The following is a 19288-nucleotide window of genomic DNA, read 5'->3' on the forward strand; positions in this document are numbered from 1 at the left end:
TCACATAGCATGGTGTTCGGTTTGTTTGTTTTTTCATGTAAAATTTTGTACCTGGAAAAAAATGTTTTCCAATGTGTATATATCACCAATATGTCCTGTTTTTCTTGGAAGACAAAATCGCGTTATTAGATAATGGGTAAATATAAAGAAAGGTTATTTATTTTATTTTCAATGTGAATATGATTGATGTCTTTTCAAGTTATCTAAGGAAGTTAGTTTTTATAATTATTTCGATGTACTATCATGGACCCATAAATGATGGGGACAAACGAATTTACAAGTGGCCAACTGTGATGGCTTGTAAAATCTGGAATCTGATGACCCAAAAGAACATTAGAGATTAAGATAACAAGTAAGCATGACAATTTATTGCTATTTAATCATGAACATATACTGCTATAGGAAAACTATTAACAAATAATTAATTCAAAGAGTCATGGATAAACTTTGTTGTATAGCTTCTTCATTTAACATTCATAGTCTCGTTTATCATAAAAAAAATATCCTCAACAGGAAGTCATTTTAATAATAATAGATGTGAATCAAATAATGTTTTTATTTCTTTTGACAAAGAGGTTATAAAATAACTGGAGAATTTGCCAAAACTAATCCACAACTTGATTTTAATCTCAAACATATACCCAAACTTGAATCAAATGCAAAACTAACCTAAAAGCCTTGTGAAATTGCAGTGCGTCCCTTTGTGACCAAAAAAAAAAAAAAACAGAAGCTATTTTTACGAATATAGCTCCAGTAAATCGTCTGAGTCGTCTGAGATGTTGGAAGTCTTCTGGACAACTTCAAAGTAAGTCTTCTGGTGTAGCTGATCTTAAAAATAATTTTTAAAATTTTTAAAAAATATTTTGATAAACAAAAAATTAAAATCATGTAATTATAAAAAGTTTTAAGTGATACAAATTAAAATATAACAAAATTGAATTGTTTTCAACATAGATGAGTGTAGGTAGTGAATCATGGTATTCTTTGGTCTAGGGTTTGGCAACATATATTGTAGTATTGTATTTATTCTTAGGGTTAGATTTTGAAAAGCTTGAATGTTTTTTAAATTTTTTTTTTTACCTATACGTGTTTATTTTTGTGTATAGTAAACGCTTTTAAAGTTTAATTTGATTTTATGAAGTGTTTAGTTAATTAAGTTTAGGATCTATATTAATTAAGTTATTTTTGAACATTTAAGTCGTCTGGTGAAGAAATTAAAACAGACGACTTACATGTAAGTCGTCCAAATATTCCCGACTAAAATTTTTTTAAAAAATTATTTTTCCGCTAAATAATTTAAACCAGACGACTTACTTGTAAGTCGTCTAAGAAGTCTTCTATTTTAGTTTCCCGCTAAAAATATTAAAGTATTCTGGACGACTTACAAGTAAGTCGTCTGAATCAAAAATATTTAACCTAATTGGATATTTTGTCTTCCTATATACAGAAAAATTTACACATTCTCTCCTCCTCTCAAATGGCTACAAAAAAAAATGTAATGTTCATCATTCTAAAACTCTTCAACCTCTCTCTAATCTCTTTGACTTGAAAACACCAAATTTTATATGAATTTTTTAGTTTTGTCTCGTGCCTTTCTTACTAATCTATCTTTTTTGGAGGTTTTTAATCATATGGTACTCATCTTCTACCCATTTAAAGGTAGATCTATTAATTTTAGATATGTATTTTTATGTTTTCTGTAAAAGTAGATTTATCTAATCTTCCACTCATTTTCTCTGTTTTTAAGTCATTTGAACGTTTTTGGATATGCAGGTTTTCAGATCTGGATTTGATATGCAGGTTTTTCAGATCTGAAAGACTTCTAGGACAACTTACCTGTTAATCGTCTAAAATATAATGCAGTAGACAACTTCCAGGAAGTCTTCCAGACGACTTCCATTTCAGTCGTCTGGACTTTCTGGAAGTCGTCTGGACTTTCTGGAAGTCGTCTGGACTTCCTGGAAGTCTTCTGACGAAGTCTCCCTTTCATAATAGATCTGAGCGTTTTTGGTAAGTTTTTATGTCTGATTTTTCTTTATTTGGTAACTTCTTGTTGTATAAAGTTCTTACTTTTTTCCCAAACTAAAGTTCTCTAAACTCACTCTAATCTCTTTGACTTGAAAACATCAAACTTTATATGAATTTTTCAGTTTTGTCTCATGTCTTTCTTATTAATCTATCTTTTTGGCAGGTTTTTAATCAGATGGTACTCATCTTCCACTCATTTAAAGGTAGATCTATTAATTTTAGATATGTATTTTTGTGTGTTCTATAAAGGTAGATTTACCTAATTTTTCACTCATTTTTTCTGTTTTAAGCCATTTGAACGTTTTTGGATATGCAGGTTTTTCAGATCTGGATTGGATATGCAGTTTTTCAGATCTGGAAGACTTCTGGGATGACTAACCTGTTAGTCGTCTAAAATATAATGCACTAGACGACTTCTAGGAAGTCTTCCAGACGACTTCCATTTCAATCGTCTGGACATCCTGGAAGTCATCTGGACTTCCTGGAAGTCTTCTGACAAAGTCTTTTTCCATATCAAGTGGAGTCCAAGCTTGTCTTTGTAGAGGAATGATCTATAATAGTTTTGTTTGTGGTCTGTTTTGTGATTTGCATGTCTACTCTTTTAGTTGTAATTTTTTTGTAAAATTAGTAATAATGTTTCCCAAGATGTTATACATGTGATAACAATATGTTTACAGATTTACAAATCAATGAAATAATAGACTTCAATAGTCTTTTTCTTATCTTTGGATCTCTCATATGCAATAATAAACTCCAATGACCTTTTTCTCATCTTAATAAACAAGAATGTTGGTAGCTTCATATTGATACAACATTTTAAGAGGCATTTTAACCCTTCTTCCAACTCATAACAATAATCATCATTAGTGTCTATAACAATAATACTTAAGATATGAAAACAAACAATAGTAACTAGTCAAAGCATATCATATTTTTTATAAGTTTGTGTTGAAAAACTTAGTCAAATTTAATAAAACTAAGGGAGAAACATATTTTAAAAATATGAGTTTTACATATCTTGAAGTTACTTATCACTCTTAAAAATACAAGTTATTTAAAAACTAGCGTAGAAGACTTCCACGGAAGTCTTCTCGGATCAGTTAGAAACTTTAATTAACGTGAATGTTGGTAACATCATAAATATCACCAATTAAGTTATAAATTTCATTTAGTAGCCCACATATTCATTAATAAACATGAATTAACAAGAAAATGTTAAAAAGTCTTTATAGTTTTAGAGAAAATGCAAGTTTATTAAACATTGACGCATACGACATCCACGGAGGTCGTCTAGTAGACTTCCAGAGAAGTCATCCATTTAGGACGACGCGGACGACTTCAATCTAAGTCTTCTCGATGACTAAAATATAAGTCGTCTGGTCAACGCATAGTTTATTTTTGCAATTGACTTTAAAATCTGCTATCTGAGACGACTGAAAAATAAGTCGTCTACTTTTGTTTGGTTAAAAAAAACTCCAAAAAAGCTAGACGACTTACATTTCAGTCGTCATAGGTTAGTTTTTCATTTGACTGGATTATTTCACAAATTTGACTTTCCTGGACGACTTATAGTTCAGTCGTCTGGTGAAAAATTGAAATATCATAATTTATTAAAACTCGACGACTTACAATTAAGTCGTTATAGGTTAGTTTTGCAATTGAAAAATAAAACTTTAATATTTAATTATATATAGAAAACTTACAATTCAGTCGTCCGTCCGACGACTTACATGTAAGTCACCCAGAATTTACGAGGTTTGACCAGAATCTCGGAATAAAATCTTGGACGAGTTACATGTAAGTCGTCGGACGGACGACTGAATTGTAAGTTGTTTAGGTATAATTAAATATTGAATTTTTTTTTAATTGCAAAACTAACCTACGACAACTTACATGTAAGTCGTCGGGTTTCAATAAAATATTGATATTTCAATTTTTCACCAGACGACTGAAATGTAAATCGGCCAGAAAAGTCAAACTTGTGAAATAATCCAGTCAAATGCAAAACTAACATGTAATGACTTACATGTAAGTCGTCTAAGTTCTTTGGAGATTCTTTTGTAATCAAGCAAAAGCAGACGACTTATATTTCAGTCGTCTCAGAAAACAAATTTCAAAGTTAATTGCAAAAATAACCTCTGCATTGACCAGACGACTTCCAGGTAAGTCGTCTACAGCCAGACGACTTCCAGGTAAGTTGTTTGGACGAACAGATCTGGAAAAAACTCGATTTCATACCTTAAATTGGTGAGATAACTTTCTTAGCACACATAAGGCTTCTCCAAGAACACAGGATCTCAAACGAAAGTGACCCACCCAGAATCGTTAGCTTCTATGACTCTATGAACCATAAAAAATGTAGAATCAAAATCTTGGGTTTTGTTTTAGCTTAATGTGGAGAGAAAGTGAGAGAGATGGTTCATAAAAATAGAGAAAGAAGAAAGGTAAATCGATTTTGGGAGCATTAAGAGTTTCAAATTGGTTGTTCATGGTGGTTAGAGTATTGATGACAATGGCAATCTTGTAATTACTTGAAGATGATGATGGTGAGAGAGTAAAAATGTCATTTTCGAAAGAAAAAAAATTGATGGCATTTTTGTGAATTATATGAACTTGTGGGGTGAATAGGACAAAACTAATTTAAAAAAAAAAGAGGTTAGTTTTGTGTTTGACTTTGAGTTGTAGGTCAATTTTGCAAAAAGCCCTAAAATGATTTTTATTTCGACAAAGATGAAAATGTTTTTTTTTTGTTTGGTAAAAGGTTATGAAAATGTTATCAAAGGAACAAGGAGAAAGAAAGGAAGAGCCAAACAGTTGGCTAGAGTCGAGGTAGAGAATGACACGTTAAGAAGTGCAGCCTTTGGTACTCCTCCAGAGCCCAACTTCCCTGGTTCAAACCTTCCTCTTTCTTGTCCCTTGTCTCCATGTATAATTATTATAAAAATACAAAATATATCTAACAGAAATATGAAGTATTAATGGTTAGAATCGACATTTATTTGAAGGGTAATCCATCTTTTCTGTCTTTTAAATCTGTCTAAGAGATATATATGCACTCGGTCTAAACTCAAAGCACATACATGCATGTGATGGGTTTTGCCATATCCATTAGTCCAACAAAAAGGAAGACTTAAGAATTATTCCTGATTGCATACATGTATAACATGATGAGTACTTTTATGGGTAATAAATAAATATTTAATATACATATCTTAATATTTTTTCAAAAATAATAATATAGGGACCACCAAACCTTATATATATATTACATATACAAAAATTTGAAGGTAAAAACGAATGTTTCATCCGTTGTAGACCGCCTTTGATAATGAGAGAGGGGTGTGTCGTACGAATAATAATGACTTAGTTTTGTCGAGGTCTCCAAACAATTATGGAGAAGAAGGGCAAGAAACAAGATAACACGTAGGCAGATCAGATTAATGATTTAACGATGAAACAATTAATACTCAAATGGAATATTTGAAGGATCGAAAGAGATCAGATCTCATGACTCATGTGAGCTGTCTTTGATTCCACCTCTTAATAGTCAAATATATATGAATGATGATCTTCAAACTAGGTTTAATCAGCTGAGATGTAGAATATATGTGGTCTCCAAACGTAACCCGTCTTGTTAGTTGTTATAATTAGACTTGTATTTGTTCAAGCCAAATCCAACTCATTATCCCACACTAAAAACGATTCAAATTATACTATTATAAATGTTTGAAGTCTCTTTTCGACGTATAAAGGTTGTCACACCATTCATTCACGAAATGAAGTTTTACCCGTAAGTTATTTGTTTGATTATATAGGCGCAATACAAATTGTCTTTCCTAACCGAGTTGTCGTGATGAGTTTTGATATATAAGTGATCAGAAAAAACGAATACAGAGGCCTAAATAAACGAACGTAGTGCGTATAAGACATGAAATCATACCAAAAGGAGGAAGTAAATACCTAACACGTAATGATTAAGACCATTTTTTCCGGCAACTTTGGAAAATACAAAACGGTGACGTACTAGTTCAAGTCCCTTTCAATGCTTCCCATTCATAATGTCTCACATTCAGTAACTTTCCATTTCTGTCTTCTCCTTTTTTTCTCTAGCCTTCGTTTACTGACACATGTCGCCACTGCTTTGCTTTGTGTTCACTTACGTAGATACAACCGAACAGAGTTTTAGATTTGCTGAAAACAGATGTCTCACTCTTATGAATCACCCAAATGGTCTTTGATAATTACAGAGACATCACAATATAATGGAAAACACAAGTCTGTTTTATTATTTTGTCTTCAAGTTCTGAGCACGAAGTTTAAAAATTTTAAAAAACAAAGCAGTGAAGAAAACACTGCTTGAGTTTTGATTCAGTAGATCACTTGATAGGTCTCCTCTATGGCTCTCCTCCAAGCTCCACTCTCAGGTTATCATACGGATACACTCGCGGTGTCTGCAGCGAGAACATAGTAAAGGATGATCATGCAATAGAAAAACAAGTATCACAATAATAAAAAATACACGAGGAGAGAGATGCATATAAGAAAACAACAGTTCCAATTCATCTCATGTATAGACAGACACAAGAAGACAAATAGCATCTTATTAGCCCTAGTGTGCTGTCCAACTTCTATAACGCGAAAGCCTTCAATACAAAACCCATCATAGTACAGCCTTTGATACATTGTATAGACATGAAAACAAATATCACCTTCTTAGCCCTAGTGTGCAGTTCAACTTCTACAAAATCCTTCAAAACAAAACTCATCATGGTATAGCCTTTGATACTACTTTTATGATCGTTGGCCAGTGGCCACTAAGAGAACTGAACCATTGATTATAACTGCTAATACTCTAACTAGACGCTTCAATATAATTTGACCCGCGTATGAGCTTAAGCATGTACAAGAGTTCCCAAGAACCATTGTGTGTTTCTTTCAAGAAATCCTAAAAACACTCTACATAATCAGTCAATAAAGAAAGGATGATGAAATCAACATGGCTAAAAGATCCATCTCTTCCAATACTTTGGCCAGAAGCAATAGCAAACAACAAGAACTGATTTGTCTATATACATAAACAAACAAAATGCAAAGGCTGAATATCGCAGCATTCAGCAGCTGAAGAAAAGACCATTCTCTTAACTGAATAGTCTCTGGTGAACAAGCCTATTCCAAGTAAATATTTCATATTACATACAGCCAAGAAGGCAATGTTATTTGATGAATCGAATTCAGAGTAGTAAAGGGTAACATTTTATCAGTAAAATCATGACTATTTGCAGCTGTGTTTTTACTCAAATCCACACCAGAGAGAATAACACTCTAAGACACCATAATGAAAGCATAAACTACATAGAAAGTTGAAAGCTTTTCACTTACAAAAGGAACTTTTGAAGCTTTATCGTTCAAAACAGCGAGCATACCAAGACCCGCAAAGAAGCTTAGACCCCCACACAACCATCCCAATGCTTCATACTGTTTCACTCATACCCAATAATTAATCACTAAAAAAACAATTAATCTCAATCCGCAAAAACATTTTGGAAAAAACCCTAAATCAACCTTCCCGACGGTATCAGCAATCCGATCTATGCAAGGCTCTGGAAACGCAGTCCCGTTGTCCCACATCAGCTCGTCGTTCACCGAAAGCTGAGACGCAATCAAGGGAAAGAGTCAAAAATCGAAACGAATTTTTCGGAGAATCTAAGAGAGATTTGACTCACAGGCTTGTCGGGGACGATGTGTTTGCCGACGGGGAGACCCATGCCGGCGCGTTGGCGGAGAGAAGAGGCGGCGGATCGGGCAACGATGCCGTTTCCACCCATGATTCGTGAGGCCACACCGCTCAATCTTCCTGCCATTTTCGCTTTGTTTCAGGTTTCCCTTCTTCTCTCGCAGGAGATCCAAAATTAATCTAGTTAGTACTGATCAAAATCACCAAACGACGTCGTGGAGGCTAACCCTTCAGCTCAGCCAGAGGTTTTAGTGTAAGTAATCTTTTTTAGTGTAAGTAATCTGTGTTACAAAGAAAAAAAAAGTGTAAGTAATCTTTAGAAAAAAAAAAAACTCTGATGAAGTCTTATGGGATGCTTCTACTTTTTTTTTTGCTCAACTTATGGGATGCTTCTACTTACTTAGGTCTGGATATTTCTTTGTAAGAAAACTATATGTTTATTTCTCTTTCTTTGATTTTTATGCAGAATCTTTGGAACAATAAAGTATGGTCTCTTACCGTAATATTATAAGCAAATGGAGGCTATCACACACTTTTACCCAAGATTAGTTTTTTTTTTTCTTAGTTTCCGCAATAATATAATTTTACATGAACGTTGCTTTGTTGGTTAGCCGCTGACCTTAGCTATCATATATGGTAAATCAGTAAATGAGTTTGCCAATTTTTTACTCTAAAATCTTTTTGTTCTTACAAGGCGGAGTTTGGTATTTTCTGATTCATCCTCAAAAGCTAAACGACAATGTTTTTTGCTGTTTTGGTCTTTTAGATGTGGATTGTTAGTAACCACTAACTAGAGACCCCTTCAGTCCTTGTGTTTTCTTTAATAGAGCTGTTATTTTGCATTTGTTTAGAGTTTAATTATAATTTGATTCATACACGTTGTAGTTATTTGTCTGTGTTTTATAGTTTTATCTAATGCAGAACATATCAGGGTAGTAATCTCAAGCAAAACATGATATAACTCTAAGCAAACCATGATATAACTCTAAGATTTGGAACAAGAAAGATGAGAAAGTGGGAGATAAAGTGAGGAAAGCTAAGCATTGATCTGGTTTGTTGAAGGAGCTTCCGTTGATGGTGTAGAGTCTAAGGTGCTTTGTAAGAAGATAGAAGTCCGGCAAGTAGGACATGATGAGCGGGAAGATAGCCACTTGTGGATGCACTTGACATGGAACCCATGATGACATTTCTCCAGCACTTGGATGCTCTCACCTTGTTCGAACTCAGACAAGCAGATAGCACACTCTGCTTCAGCTCCTGCAAGCTCGAGGTCTGAGGAGTAGACAAGCGTAGGAGTTGCTATGGTGAATGAACCATCCGCTTCAGGATCAGGCTTGTGGTCGTTGTCGTCATTCTCGGGAGTTGTTGGCCGAAGAAAGCAACGGATCGCAGCGCATAGAGAGAGAGCACATATGAGAGCAGAGAAGATAAGTATGAGGAGGACGGATGCGTTTGCTTGGAAGTCAGTAGAGTTGGAGTAAGGCTTCCATCTGCAACTATTGGAGTTACATTCTGAAGAGGCAGAGGACAATGGTGAAGCTGCAGCTACTTCTGCTACTAGCAAACGCATCTTAATTGCTTTGAGAGAGTCTCGTGGGTTTAGATAACCTTATAGACAAGTGTGGGGACAATGGTGGCTGTTCCAGTGAAGTCTTGAAGCTCTCAGAGGAGTTGAGGGATTAGGACTGTTAACACTCGCTTCTCTCTCTTTTGGTCCACTTCACATAAATGGATATTATTGTGTGATTGCTCTCTTTGTCCTCTTGGCTTATCATCAACCACATGGTCGCCACATGTCGCCTTCACACTGCGATTACCTACATTCTAGGCAATACATTGCTCGTGTATTTATTCATGTTTGAGTAAGTCAATCAATATCTATATTTTGAAAAGGACAAAGAGAAAGACAAGAACATAATACACAACTTAAATTGTTTCTTTGTCTCTTTATATAACTCATTTTACATTTTTCTTACTTCAAGATAAAAAGAAACAAAACCCCAAATTAGAAAAAGGGTGAAAAATAAAAACTATAACAACAATCAAAATAGTAAGAAAGTAAATAATTTTTTTTTGAACAATTACTTCTTTTTTTTTCATCTTCTAAAAAACTCTTCTGCAAATAGTGTCAAATCATCATCTGATCTCCAGGGAATGAGTTTCTCACTTCTCTAAGCTGCAATTCCTGCAACAACAACACCACCATATTCATATGATTCATCAGATTTTTCCCAAGAACACAAATGTTTCAAGCTCTCAGACTCAGATGAGAAAAGCAATATATAATTCATACCTCCGTTTGGTTGCCTGTTGATGTATCCAGCTGGTCCTCTAGACATGAAGTCAAACGCTCCCATTCTTTCCTCCGCCTTTGCAGGCAGCGAAAGCCACGCCGAGTCACTGTACAGAGAGTCATTCTCCAAGCTGCTTGAGCCGCTGCTGTAACCACCAACATGAGCCCCTCTCATTGCTTCTAATCCTAAGCCTCCTCCTCCCTCACTGCGGTAGCTATTACGTCCCCAGTTGTCTCCGATGCTGCCTAGTGAAGACATTCCATTGAAGCTGCTTCTAGATATTGGTGAGTTCGACATGTAACCTAGACCACCACCATTACCCCATAACTGGTTCTTTGTTGCTGCATTTAACACAGAGCCGTTCCCAACTCCTCCTGACTCAATCTGGCTACCGTACCTGCCAAGCCTCGCGGCATATCCTGGGCTAAAGGGCCGTCCAAAGCCTGCACTGGAACCAGATCCAAAGTTCTGACTCTGATCTGGCTCAAAGTTCAGCTCAATTCCATATCCATGTCCAAACGGTGAGAATCCACCACCCCTATTACCTAATCCTGGACTGTACCTAACTTCAGGTTTGACTCCATAACCGGAGATTGGACTCGGGCTGAACCCTTGGGTGTACTCGTTCATCAGCAATGCACTGATTCTACTATTACCAAAGCTATTTACATTCATTTGGTTCCGGATAGGGTTCAGAGCCATTTCCTTAGGAACAGCCAGTTTGACCTCCACCATCTTTCCATTGAGTTCGTGGAATGTCCTCTGCAGAACTTTGTCTACAGCGTCCTCTGACTCAAAAGAGATGAACCCGAAGCCTCTCGGTCGCTGGGTTCTGTGGTCATACATCACCACCACATCAGTGATCACCCCAAACTGAGCAAAATACTTTTTGAACTCAGCTTCTGTCACCGATGAAGCCAAACCTCCAACAAAGATCTTCTTGCTGTTTGCTGGGCCAGGTGATCCCTGGAGACTAGTGTTGTTACTTTTGTTCAACACTAGGTGGTCATCTCTTGGAACTGCCTTCTTCGCCTCAACCTGTGATCATGGAGAAAAATAGAAATCTTTACTACTATAAAACTCACACTCGCTGATTGATCCTTGCTTAGTAAATGTAGCACTCTAACTTAGGATCACACGGATGAGAAAGAAAAACAGATTGTAACTCATTGTGTACAATCAGACCAATGAGAGTTCAAGAGAGACCAATGAAATGATCAACATTTTGACCAACATTAGCAGAGAGAAATGGTTATTTCTCTTTTGAGTTTGGTACTTTCTTAGTTACGCTGACAGTGACAATGTACAAGATATAGTCTAAAACAGGAATACGAATAAAAAAGAATAGCTTTGCTTCGAGGAGCAGCAACCTTCTAATAAAAGATTGATACTCAAGCAATGTAGTATTGGTTTACAAAAGGGGTATGGAAACACTTACAAGTTTACCATCAATGACGTGTCTGAGCAAGACCACTCGCTCAGCGACAATGGGGTCAGAGAAAACAAGGAAACCAAAGCCACGAGCACGACCAGTGGCTCGATCCTTCATGATAACGGCCTCCAAAACCTCACCGAAACTCTGAAAATACTCGCGGAGACGATCTTCAGTGGTCTCCCAAGAGATCCCACCGATGAAAAGCTTACATGATTCCATCTCCATTCTACAACAAAAAGAGTATACATATAACACATCTTGATCCAACTAGAAATGCTTATGAAGAGATTCAAAAGTCGAACAAACAAACCTTTTGGAAAACAGTGAAGGATTAAAACGAACTACTGGGTCTTGATCGGATTGTGAGAACCGATCGACCCACGATCCTGGATTCCTGCAAGCAAACAAACACATGATGAGTCGATCAAGTAAAGGTGTAAACTTTGAAGAAGAGATTAAAAACCCATAAGAGAAGAGAGAGAGAGAGAATCTGATATGTTACCGAAGTTTAAGAAAAGGGAGAAGAGGAAGAAGAAGGGAGATTGAAATCTAAGAGATTGGAGAGGATGAAGCTTTTAATAAGAGGGCGTGAGGCCCTCTTTTCTCCTCTCTCTCTCTCTCTCTCTCTTTTTTTTTTTGATTTTCGTCCAATAATAAAAATGGATTTTACTGTTTTTATTTTGGAAATGGCCAAAAAGAAAATGGAGGATGATGGATGGAGTTTGTAGTAGGAAGAAGAGAAACAGCAAAAATTGGCAAAGAGAAGCTCTTTCTTACGTTTTGGTTTTATATGGAATGTTTGGCTTACAGACGATGGCACTTTCGTCTTTTCCTTCCTCTCTCTCTAATATTAATTTCAAGGAATTAATAATTTATAACCGACTCTTTGTTGGTTTGTATTGTAGTACACACCTTTTAGTCTTTTACCCATTGTTTAAAAATCTTGGCCCTTTTTAGAATTTAGACGAATTTTGTTTTTCAAAATCTAACATGAATAAGACTTGGGACGACTTGAAAGATCTAATTAATTAAGATCGTAGTTGAAAAAAAAAAAATTACGATCGTTATAGAACTATTCGAGTTAATTACAGGTTTATCCTAATTTTTTCTCTTTCAAAACCTTTTTTTTTTGGAAAATTATTTCCATTTATTTAGAAATAGCAGTTTTGTTTTGTTTTATCTTCACATTGGTAGATGCCACATCAGCATCATTATAAACCAAACATATTTTTGTCATCCAACAAAGTGCAAGGCATGGTTCGTTAATCAGCTAACTATGAAAAGATTCAACGTGTAATTTAATAGACAATAGTTCTTTTTGATTGCAAATATTCGATTCAGCTTACTATAAAATGAATATGTCATGGAATTTAAAAAAAAATAAAAAAATTTGGGGAATCAAAGTGGGCAGGAACATGGGGGATTGAATGGTTGATGACGATAAAGATTGGCATCCCACGAATTTTATTGTCCATATATATCTTGCTTTTCAAATAATAATTAATAATTGAATTGAATGATTATTAAAATAATTCAGTGGAAGATGTTTCAAGGACAGAAGGCATTCCTTGTGCATCCAAATAATTACCAACTTTCTTACCCATACTTTCAATTCATTCATCTTGATTGATTCCATTAAACTTATCACTAGTACTACTAACTCCATTTCGTGATAAATATCGTTAAAATATTTTGTACATGAATTAAGAAATTCTGTTTTACCTATATTTGATATATTATTTTGTTTGACTTTTGTTAATTAATAAAAAATAAAAATTTTTATTTTATTTAATATGTGTATTGAAAATATAAAATAATACTTATAATAAAATAAAATTTAGGGACTAAAATAACACTTAATAGTTAATACATAACCAAATAAATATTAATCTAGTTATTTTGCTCTCTTTAAATATACTTACGTAAATCTCTTTTTTTTCTTTTTTTTGATCAAAACTTACGTAAATCTCCATATTTTGTTCCTTTCTTGGTTATATAATTTTTACAGATCAAACATCTACCGTTGAGAACAATACGAGTTCGCAACTTCGCATGCATCACATAAATCATCATATACTATAAAAATGGTATTACCAAATAATTTATTCGCCAGCCCAACATTTAATCCAGAGTTTAATAATTTCGAATTACTATCATTTATTCATTAAAGTCTATTAATTTCATAAGAGAATGGACATCAAATATTTAATCTACGACTGTGACACATGGTATTGAATATCCTCCACCAACCATAATGTACTTAGATGTTTTTATAGCCTATTTACTAACTATCGCTTATATAAAAGCTTTTTCTCATTAAAAAAAAAAAAGAATCTTTGCTCTGTTTATTTGTTTGACATCAAAAGCTTGCCCTATTAAGAGTTAATACCCTACAGTGGAAGATTAAGCAGTTTTACTAAATCGGGAAAAAAATATTTTATTAGAAAACCAGCACATGTTCATTTTTAGAAGTAAGGGGAGGATTAACAGTATAGTGGGCCCGCATTTTGATATAAGAAAAGATGAAAAGCCATTCTAAATAATTACTGGGCCAAATATATAATCTTTCAGCCCATATATGTTTTCAAGTAGGGTGAAGATAGAGACACTCTCTCCATCATTCTCCACCTATCTCCCGCTCCAGAGGAATACGACCTAGAAAATAGAAACTCTCATTCGCTGTGTCGTACGTAGCCTCGCAGGTATGGTTTCTTTGTTAAATCAAAGCTATTGCTTGATTATTCTTCATCTGGGCATCAATCTATTCGTTCCATTTTGAATTTCGTATCTTCTCTTGTCTCAATTTGTAGAAACATGATTTTGATTCCTTCCACATCGATTGTTTCTATTGACCATGTGTAAAGCTTGAAACTTTACTGGAAAATTCTACCACTTGGCTTGATTTTCTTGGTGGGTTTGCTTCAGTTCTACTCGGAAGATGCATTGCATCAGGAGCTCAATCCTCCAGCATTTGAGACTCAGAGTGCCGGTCAGATCGGTTTTGCTTCTAGAGAAGGAGAATGTTTTCATTAGTAAAATGAATTTCACAACAGAACATGATGGAGGCCAAGATCAGGTTTTGAGTAAGGTTATTGAACTGGTCAAGAAGTACGACACAGCCAATGCCTCTAAGGTAAAACACTGCTTCTGTTTCTTATTGTTTGCATATAGTGTTTTTACTCTTTTTTTGTGACAAAAGTTGTTGTAACACTGTTTGATTACAGGTTACTGAAACGGCTGACTTTAAGAAAGATCTGTCGCTGGACAGTTTAGATAGGGTGGAGATTGTTATGGCCATTGAAGAGGAGTTCTCCGTTGAGATCCCTGATGAAAAAGCTGATAAGCTTACTTGTTGTGCTGATATTGCAAGCTTCATAGTCTCTGAAACTCAATCCAAGGCGTCAGAGTCCTGATTTTATTTCTTGTCTTCATTGTTCTGTTAGTCAAAGTCTAGAGACATGTTTCTCTCAGCCCTTTTCATTTCCATTTCATCTGATCTATTCAAGTGTGATCATGCAACTGTTGTGCCAGCCAAAAACTTGAGAATCTTTACACATAATATGATGCAAACACCATTTATAATTATATTGTTGGAAGGTAAAAAACAATGTGGAGAGACTGGGCTCGGTTCTGGAGTTGGGAAGGAAGATTGATTTCAAACTCTCCCAAATCATCGATCCATTTGGATCTACTTTTGTATCCAGTGTGACACTTGATGGCAACACTAGCACCTGTGTGGATCATGTCAAGTATTCAGATGGAAGACTTTTGTGGGTTTCGTCCTCGCCATGTAGTTGACCGAACAAGAGGTGGCAAGAAGAGCTTTATCTACCAACAGATCCATTATCTATATAGGTTTTTAAATTCGACAACTGAACAACTTGGACCACTTAGGTTTCCAGGTGGGCAACCAGTAGTTATGTCATTAGGAGATTAATTAAGTAGTAGTATGACATTATAATTAATTAATCACGCGCTTAGAAAAGCAAACTATGGTCGGTCCAACGGAGAAGATCAAGACCGTCAAATGTGGGAAACTGGACCCTTTCCTCAACAGCTGTCTGATCTGATTGGTCGATGACGCTTGATGGCAATGTAACCCCACCACACCCACATCCAACTCCATTTCATTAAAAAAAAGTTCAACACATTAAAATAAGAAAGGTAAAAATAAAAGATTGACCGACCGATAGGTCGTTGAGTGGCAGTTACCCTCTCTCTTCCTAACGCCTTCCTCTTTCGTTCCGTGTTTTCCACGCTCCGGCTTATCCCGTTCTCTGTGTCAACCACTCTCCCCTTGAGCGCGTGCTTCTTAAAATTAACAGACAAAAGGTGGGCCGCGTCCATTAACGGTCCACACACGTGGCAGAGCCTTAAAGGGCTGTTAATCCTCATTAAAATCCGACGGTTGAGCACGTACCCAGTTGTCAGAACCTTATCAGTAACTGGACGATTAATGTGAACACACGTGTCAAGCGAACAGAAGTCGCGCATCGTCGCTTTATAAAATCGCCGGCGACTCTCATACAATCTCAGCCGACACTTTGAATTCGCTTTCCAAAAACCCTAATTTTCTCGATTCAGTCAACCACCACCACACTACACCGTACCATCAATGGTGTGAAGCCATGATGATTTGAAAAAGAGTGAAGTTTCTGTTTATCTTTTTTAATTCGTAGAAATTTTCAGAATGGGGGATTCAGACAAGGACTCCGGTGGAGGGCAAAACGGACAGTCACCGTTGTCTCCCAGAGAGCAAGACAGGTTCCTACCGATCGCTAACGTGAGCCGGATCATGAAGAAGGCCTTGCCAGCGAACGCCAAGATCTCCAAAGATGCTAAAGAGACGATGCAGGAGTGCGTCTCTGAGTTTATAAGCTTCGTCACCGGAGAGGCGTCGGATAAGTGCCAGAAGGAGAAGAGGAAGACGATCAACGGCGACGATTTGCTCTGGGCTATGACCACTCTAGGGTTCGAGGATTACGTTGAGCCGCTGAAGGTTTACTTGCAGAGGTTTAGGGAGATCGAAGGGGAGAGGGCTGGACTGGGGAGGCCGCAGACAGGTGGCGAAGGTGGAGAGCATCAGAGAGATGCTGGTGTTGGCGATGGAGGTGGATTCTATGGCGGTGGTGGGATGCAGTATCACCAGCATCATCAGTTTCTTCAACAGCAGAACCATATGTATGGGTCCACAGGTGGTGGTGGGGGTGACGGTGGAGGAGGAGCTGGCTCCGGTAGGACAAGAACTTAAAAGAGATTGGTGAAAGTGGATCTCTGTATATAGATACATTTATAAACATGTAAAACTATTTAAGTATCATGTTGGTTATGTAAAACTAGATTTTGAGGCTGTGTAAAGAGAGACCCAAGTGTGTATTTGAAACAATATGATTCGCTCACGGATCTGCTCCGTTTAGTCTTGTATTTAAGTGTCAATATGCTTACAAAGAAACCAGCTTTGATGAAAACTGTAGAGATTTGCTTTGCTTGTTGTAAGAAAGAGGAGGGGTTAATGGCGGGAACGGAGGTCGCGGGTGTTGAAGTACAAGTTGCCTTGTTGATCAGGTGCAGAGACACGGAGAGGAGTGAAGCCTTCGTAGTCTCCGTTGGCTTTAGCAGAGCAAATGGCTGTCATATATCTTAACAGCTCATGGTTCTGTACGAATGGTTGCTTTGTGTATTCCTCCCATGGCATCCACTGCAGCATTTTTTTTTAAAAAAGAGATGAGGTTTGTGAGTGTTTTGGTTGTAGAGACTGGAGAGAGTCATTGAGAGGGGTGAAAATGATACCTGAGCAGCCTCTATCTCTGTCTCTTGTGCATTGATCTCCAATGAAAGGGGCTTTAACATGCACACGAAGAACAAATCTGACTTTTCAAAGAAAGCTTTGTGGGTCTGTCTGCCAGAATTTGTAAAAAGATTAGAGTCAGTAATGTTGCAATATAAGCAGATGATGGGGTTGGAGTTGGAGTAGGAACCTGAAAGCCAATACTTGTACAAATTCTGTATCCACCTACAAACATATGATCCATGATTAGCTCTGGGGTCTCAGCTAAAGTGTAGAGGTAATGAATGAAGAAAGGCTTACTCCGGTCTCTTCTTTCACCTCTCTGACCGAGCCATCATGGATATATTCACCCTGTGTCAACCCCCACAAAAACAAATCAGAGATTTGGAAACAACCAAACATGTAATGGGATTTGAAAAGAAGCAGAACCTCATTGACTACTCCGGTGGGGAACTTCCAGATACCTTGGCCTTGAAACCTTCCTGTCTTCTCTTGAACCACCAGCACCTGTGGACTCAAAACACAAAAAACAGAGATGTGAATCAGTCTTGAAACTTTTCCACTTAGACAAACTGAAAAGCTCATGTCACCGCACCTCTTTCCTGTGGTTAATGACGAAGGCACCAATGCCAACACGGTGAGAGGCATTGGAAGGAATTGTATCGCCTTCTATGGGAATCCAATACACAAGCATCAAGTAATCCTTCTCCGCGTGTTGAAACCAGAACCCCTCCTACTCATCAAAAAACACAACCAGTTTTGTTATAAAGTACACAAGGGGGTCTGATTTGCAGGGTAAACATTACCTTGACAGCAGCTTCGGCAAGACCAATAAGCTGTCTAGGCAATTTGATCCACACTCCCTTCTTTCCCTGCGTATACAAAAACGGTCGTAGACAAGCTATCATACACATGAGTTCAGTTCCGAGAGCAATAGTTAGTGCAGTGGAAAAGTTGAATTCACACTTTCGAGTGACATCCACACTTTGTCACCCCAACTTTTTCAATGATTCTATATACAAAAACTTGATTTCCAGATCAACCTGTTCCTATCCATTACATCAATCTCATCTTATTCATTAGATCAACCTAACAAGAGGAAAGGAGAAGAAAGAGCACCTGAGTAGTCCAGGTAGAGAGAGATGATTGGAGAAGTGCAGAGAAGGCAGAAGGATCCATGGGATGACTAATCTCCGTCATCACGCCACCGTACTTGTCTTCAACCACCGGAAGCACTGTAACGCCGCTATTCGCATCCTCACCAGCCATCAGGTTCGTGGAGGAGGAAGAAGAAGCGGACATGGATCTGATCCTCGTCGCCGTGGAGCAACTGCGAAACGCAGAGAACCCATCAGCTGGAAAACGCGGAAAACGCAGACGCGGCTTCATCAACAATCTGATAAAGCCATAGCTTTTCGCCAAACGGCAACTCATAGTTCGCTACTCAACTAAACGCAACTTTAAACTCAAAGGAATTGCCTTTTTATTTTCTCAATTCTCAATCACAATAATATCATTTACCATTTTACAGAAAGATCGAAACTAATCTGCTAGAATGGATCAATAGGATTTGCCAACCTGATTGGCACTAATGCACTTCTTCTCTTTACCCCAACGTCTGAAACTAATCAAAAGGAACAAACGTTATGCCTCAAGTATATTTTAATACTATCTGTCAACATGAAAAATATTATACAATCTTTATGCCTGGCCAAGACAAACCTTTAAAGTTTAAAGATAAATGTCAAAAGATTGTACACACGAGTTTTTCCTCAGAACAGTGACACAATAATCTTCTCAATCTCTTACATGATAATCTAACGTCTCTTTGATGTTCACGCAAGTGTAGGTGACGTGATATGATTTAAAACCGTAGAAAATAGTGTCGGTATGGCTAGGCTGAGCCACAGACCCAAAGTATTTCGCTTTTACACGAAACTCATATATTCGTCTGGGGCCGGGGCCGGGTCCGGGTAAGAAAACGACTGAAGTAGGGATAAAACGGTGGT

The 19288-nt window shown here is 36.9% G+C and overlaps 6 protein-coding genes across 11 annotated transcripts; 2 read left to right on the plus strand and 4 right to left on the minus strand.

The window, feature by feature from the left end:
• Positions 1–6215: 6215 nt before the first annotated feature.
• Positions 6216–8238, minus strand: LOC106401131 (NADH dehydrogenase [ubiquinone] 1 beta subcomplex subunit 8, mitochondrial). The gene is made up of 5 exons (XM_013841587.3): positions 8163–8238; positions 7752–8043; positions 7591–7677; positions 7408–7503; positions 6216–6479 (listed from the first exon to the last, which is right to left on the minus strand). Exons 2-5 carry the CDS (start codon positions 7887–7889, stop codon positions 6423–6425), a joined length of 378 nt encoding a protein of 125 aa, XP_013697041.2. The 5' UTR covers positions 7890–8043; positions 8163–8238; the 3' UTR covers positions 6216–6422.
• Positions 8239–8695: 457 nt separating this feature from the next.
• Positions 8696–9466, minus strand: LOC106401124 (RING-H2 finger protein ATL79). The gene has a single exon (XM_013841573.3). It carries the CDS (start codon positions 9330–9332, stop codon positions 8799–8801), a length of 534 nt encoding a protein of 177 aa, XP_013697027.1. The 5' UTR covers positions 9333–9466; the 3' UTR covers positions 8696–8798.
• Positions 9467–9677: 211 nt separating this feature from the next.
• On the minus strand, positions 9678–12253 carry LOC106401139 (heterogeneous nuclear ribonucleoprotein 1-like). The gene is made up of 5 exons (XM_013841596.3): positions 11994–12253; positions 11802–11885; positions 11495–11717; positions 10056–11094; positions 9678–9947 (listed from the first exon to the last, which is right to left on the minus strand). Exons 3-5 carry the CDS (start codon positions 11714–11716, stop codon positions 9934–9936), a joined length of 1275 nt encoding a protein of 424 aa, XP_013697050.2. The 5' UTR covers position 11717; positions 11802–11885; positions 11994–12253; the 3' UTR covers positions 9678–9933.
• A 1807-nt stretch (positions 12254–14060) lies between these two features.
• On the plus strand, positions 14061–15076 carry LOC106401179 (acyl carrier protein 3, mitochondrial-like). 3 transcript variants are annotated; one of them, XM_013841643.2, is made up of 3 exons: positions 14061–14193; positions 14417–14624; positions 14716–15076. In XM_013841643.2, exons 2-3 carry the CDS (start codon positions 14430–14432, stop codon positions 14902–14904), a joined length of 384 nt encoding a protein of 127 aa, XP_013697097.2. In that variant the 5' UTR covers positions 14061–14193; positions 14417–14429; the 3' UTR covers positions 14905–15076. The 3 variants fall into 3 exon arrangements, with proteins under 3 accessions (XP_013697097.2, XP_048614664.1, XP_013697106.2); XM_048758707.1 differs by having other exon boundaries at positions 14087–14193; positions 14302–14624; XM_013841652.3 differs by having other exon boundaries at positions 14098–14193; positions 14356–14624.
• Positions 15077–16181: 1105 nt separating this feature from the next.
• Positions 16182–16959, plus strand: LOC106401171 (nuclear transcription factor Y subunit B-2-like). Its single transcript, XM_013841633.3, has one exon. It carries the CDS (start codon positions 16182–16184, stop codon positions 16740–16742), a length of 561 nt encoding a protein of 186 aa, XP_013697087.2. The 3' UTR covers positions 16743–16959.
• Positions 16842–19201, minus strand: LOC106401157 (nudix hydrolase 2). Of its 4 annotated transcripts, none has more exons than XM_048758690.1 (10): positions 19002–19201; positions 18858–18903; positions 18399–18609; positions 18086–18151; positions 17875–18012; positions 17709–17786; positions 17580–17630; positions 17470–17504; positions 17282–17390; positions 16842–17189 (listed from the first exon to the last, which is right to left on the minus strand). In XM_048758690.1, exons 3-10 carry the CDS (start codon positions 18579–18581, stop codon positions 17001–17003), a joined length of 849 nt encoding a protein of 282 aa, XP_048614647.1. In that variant the 5' UTR covers positions 18582–18609; positions 18858–18903; positions 19002–19201; the 3' UTR covers positions 16842–17000. The 4 variants fall into 4 exon arrangements, with proteins under 4 accessions (XP_048614647.1, XP_013697075.2, XP_048614650.1 ...); XM_013841621.3 differs by having other exon boundaries at positions 18858–18897; positions 19002–19179; XM_048758693.1 differs by having other exon boundaries at positions 18399–18634; positions 19002–19173.
• Positions 19202–19288: the final 87 nt, after the last annotated feature.

Source organism: Brassica napus, chromosome A2 (assembly GCF_020379485.1).
Source record: "Brassica napus cultivar Da-Ae chromosome A2, Da-Ae, whole genome shotgun sequence".
Lineage (NCBI taxonomy): Eukaryota > Viridiplantae > Streptophyta > Magnoliopsida > Brassicales > Brassicaceae > Brassica > Brassica napus.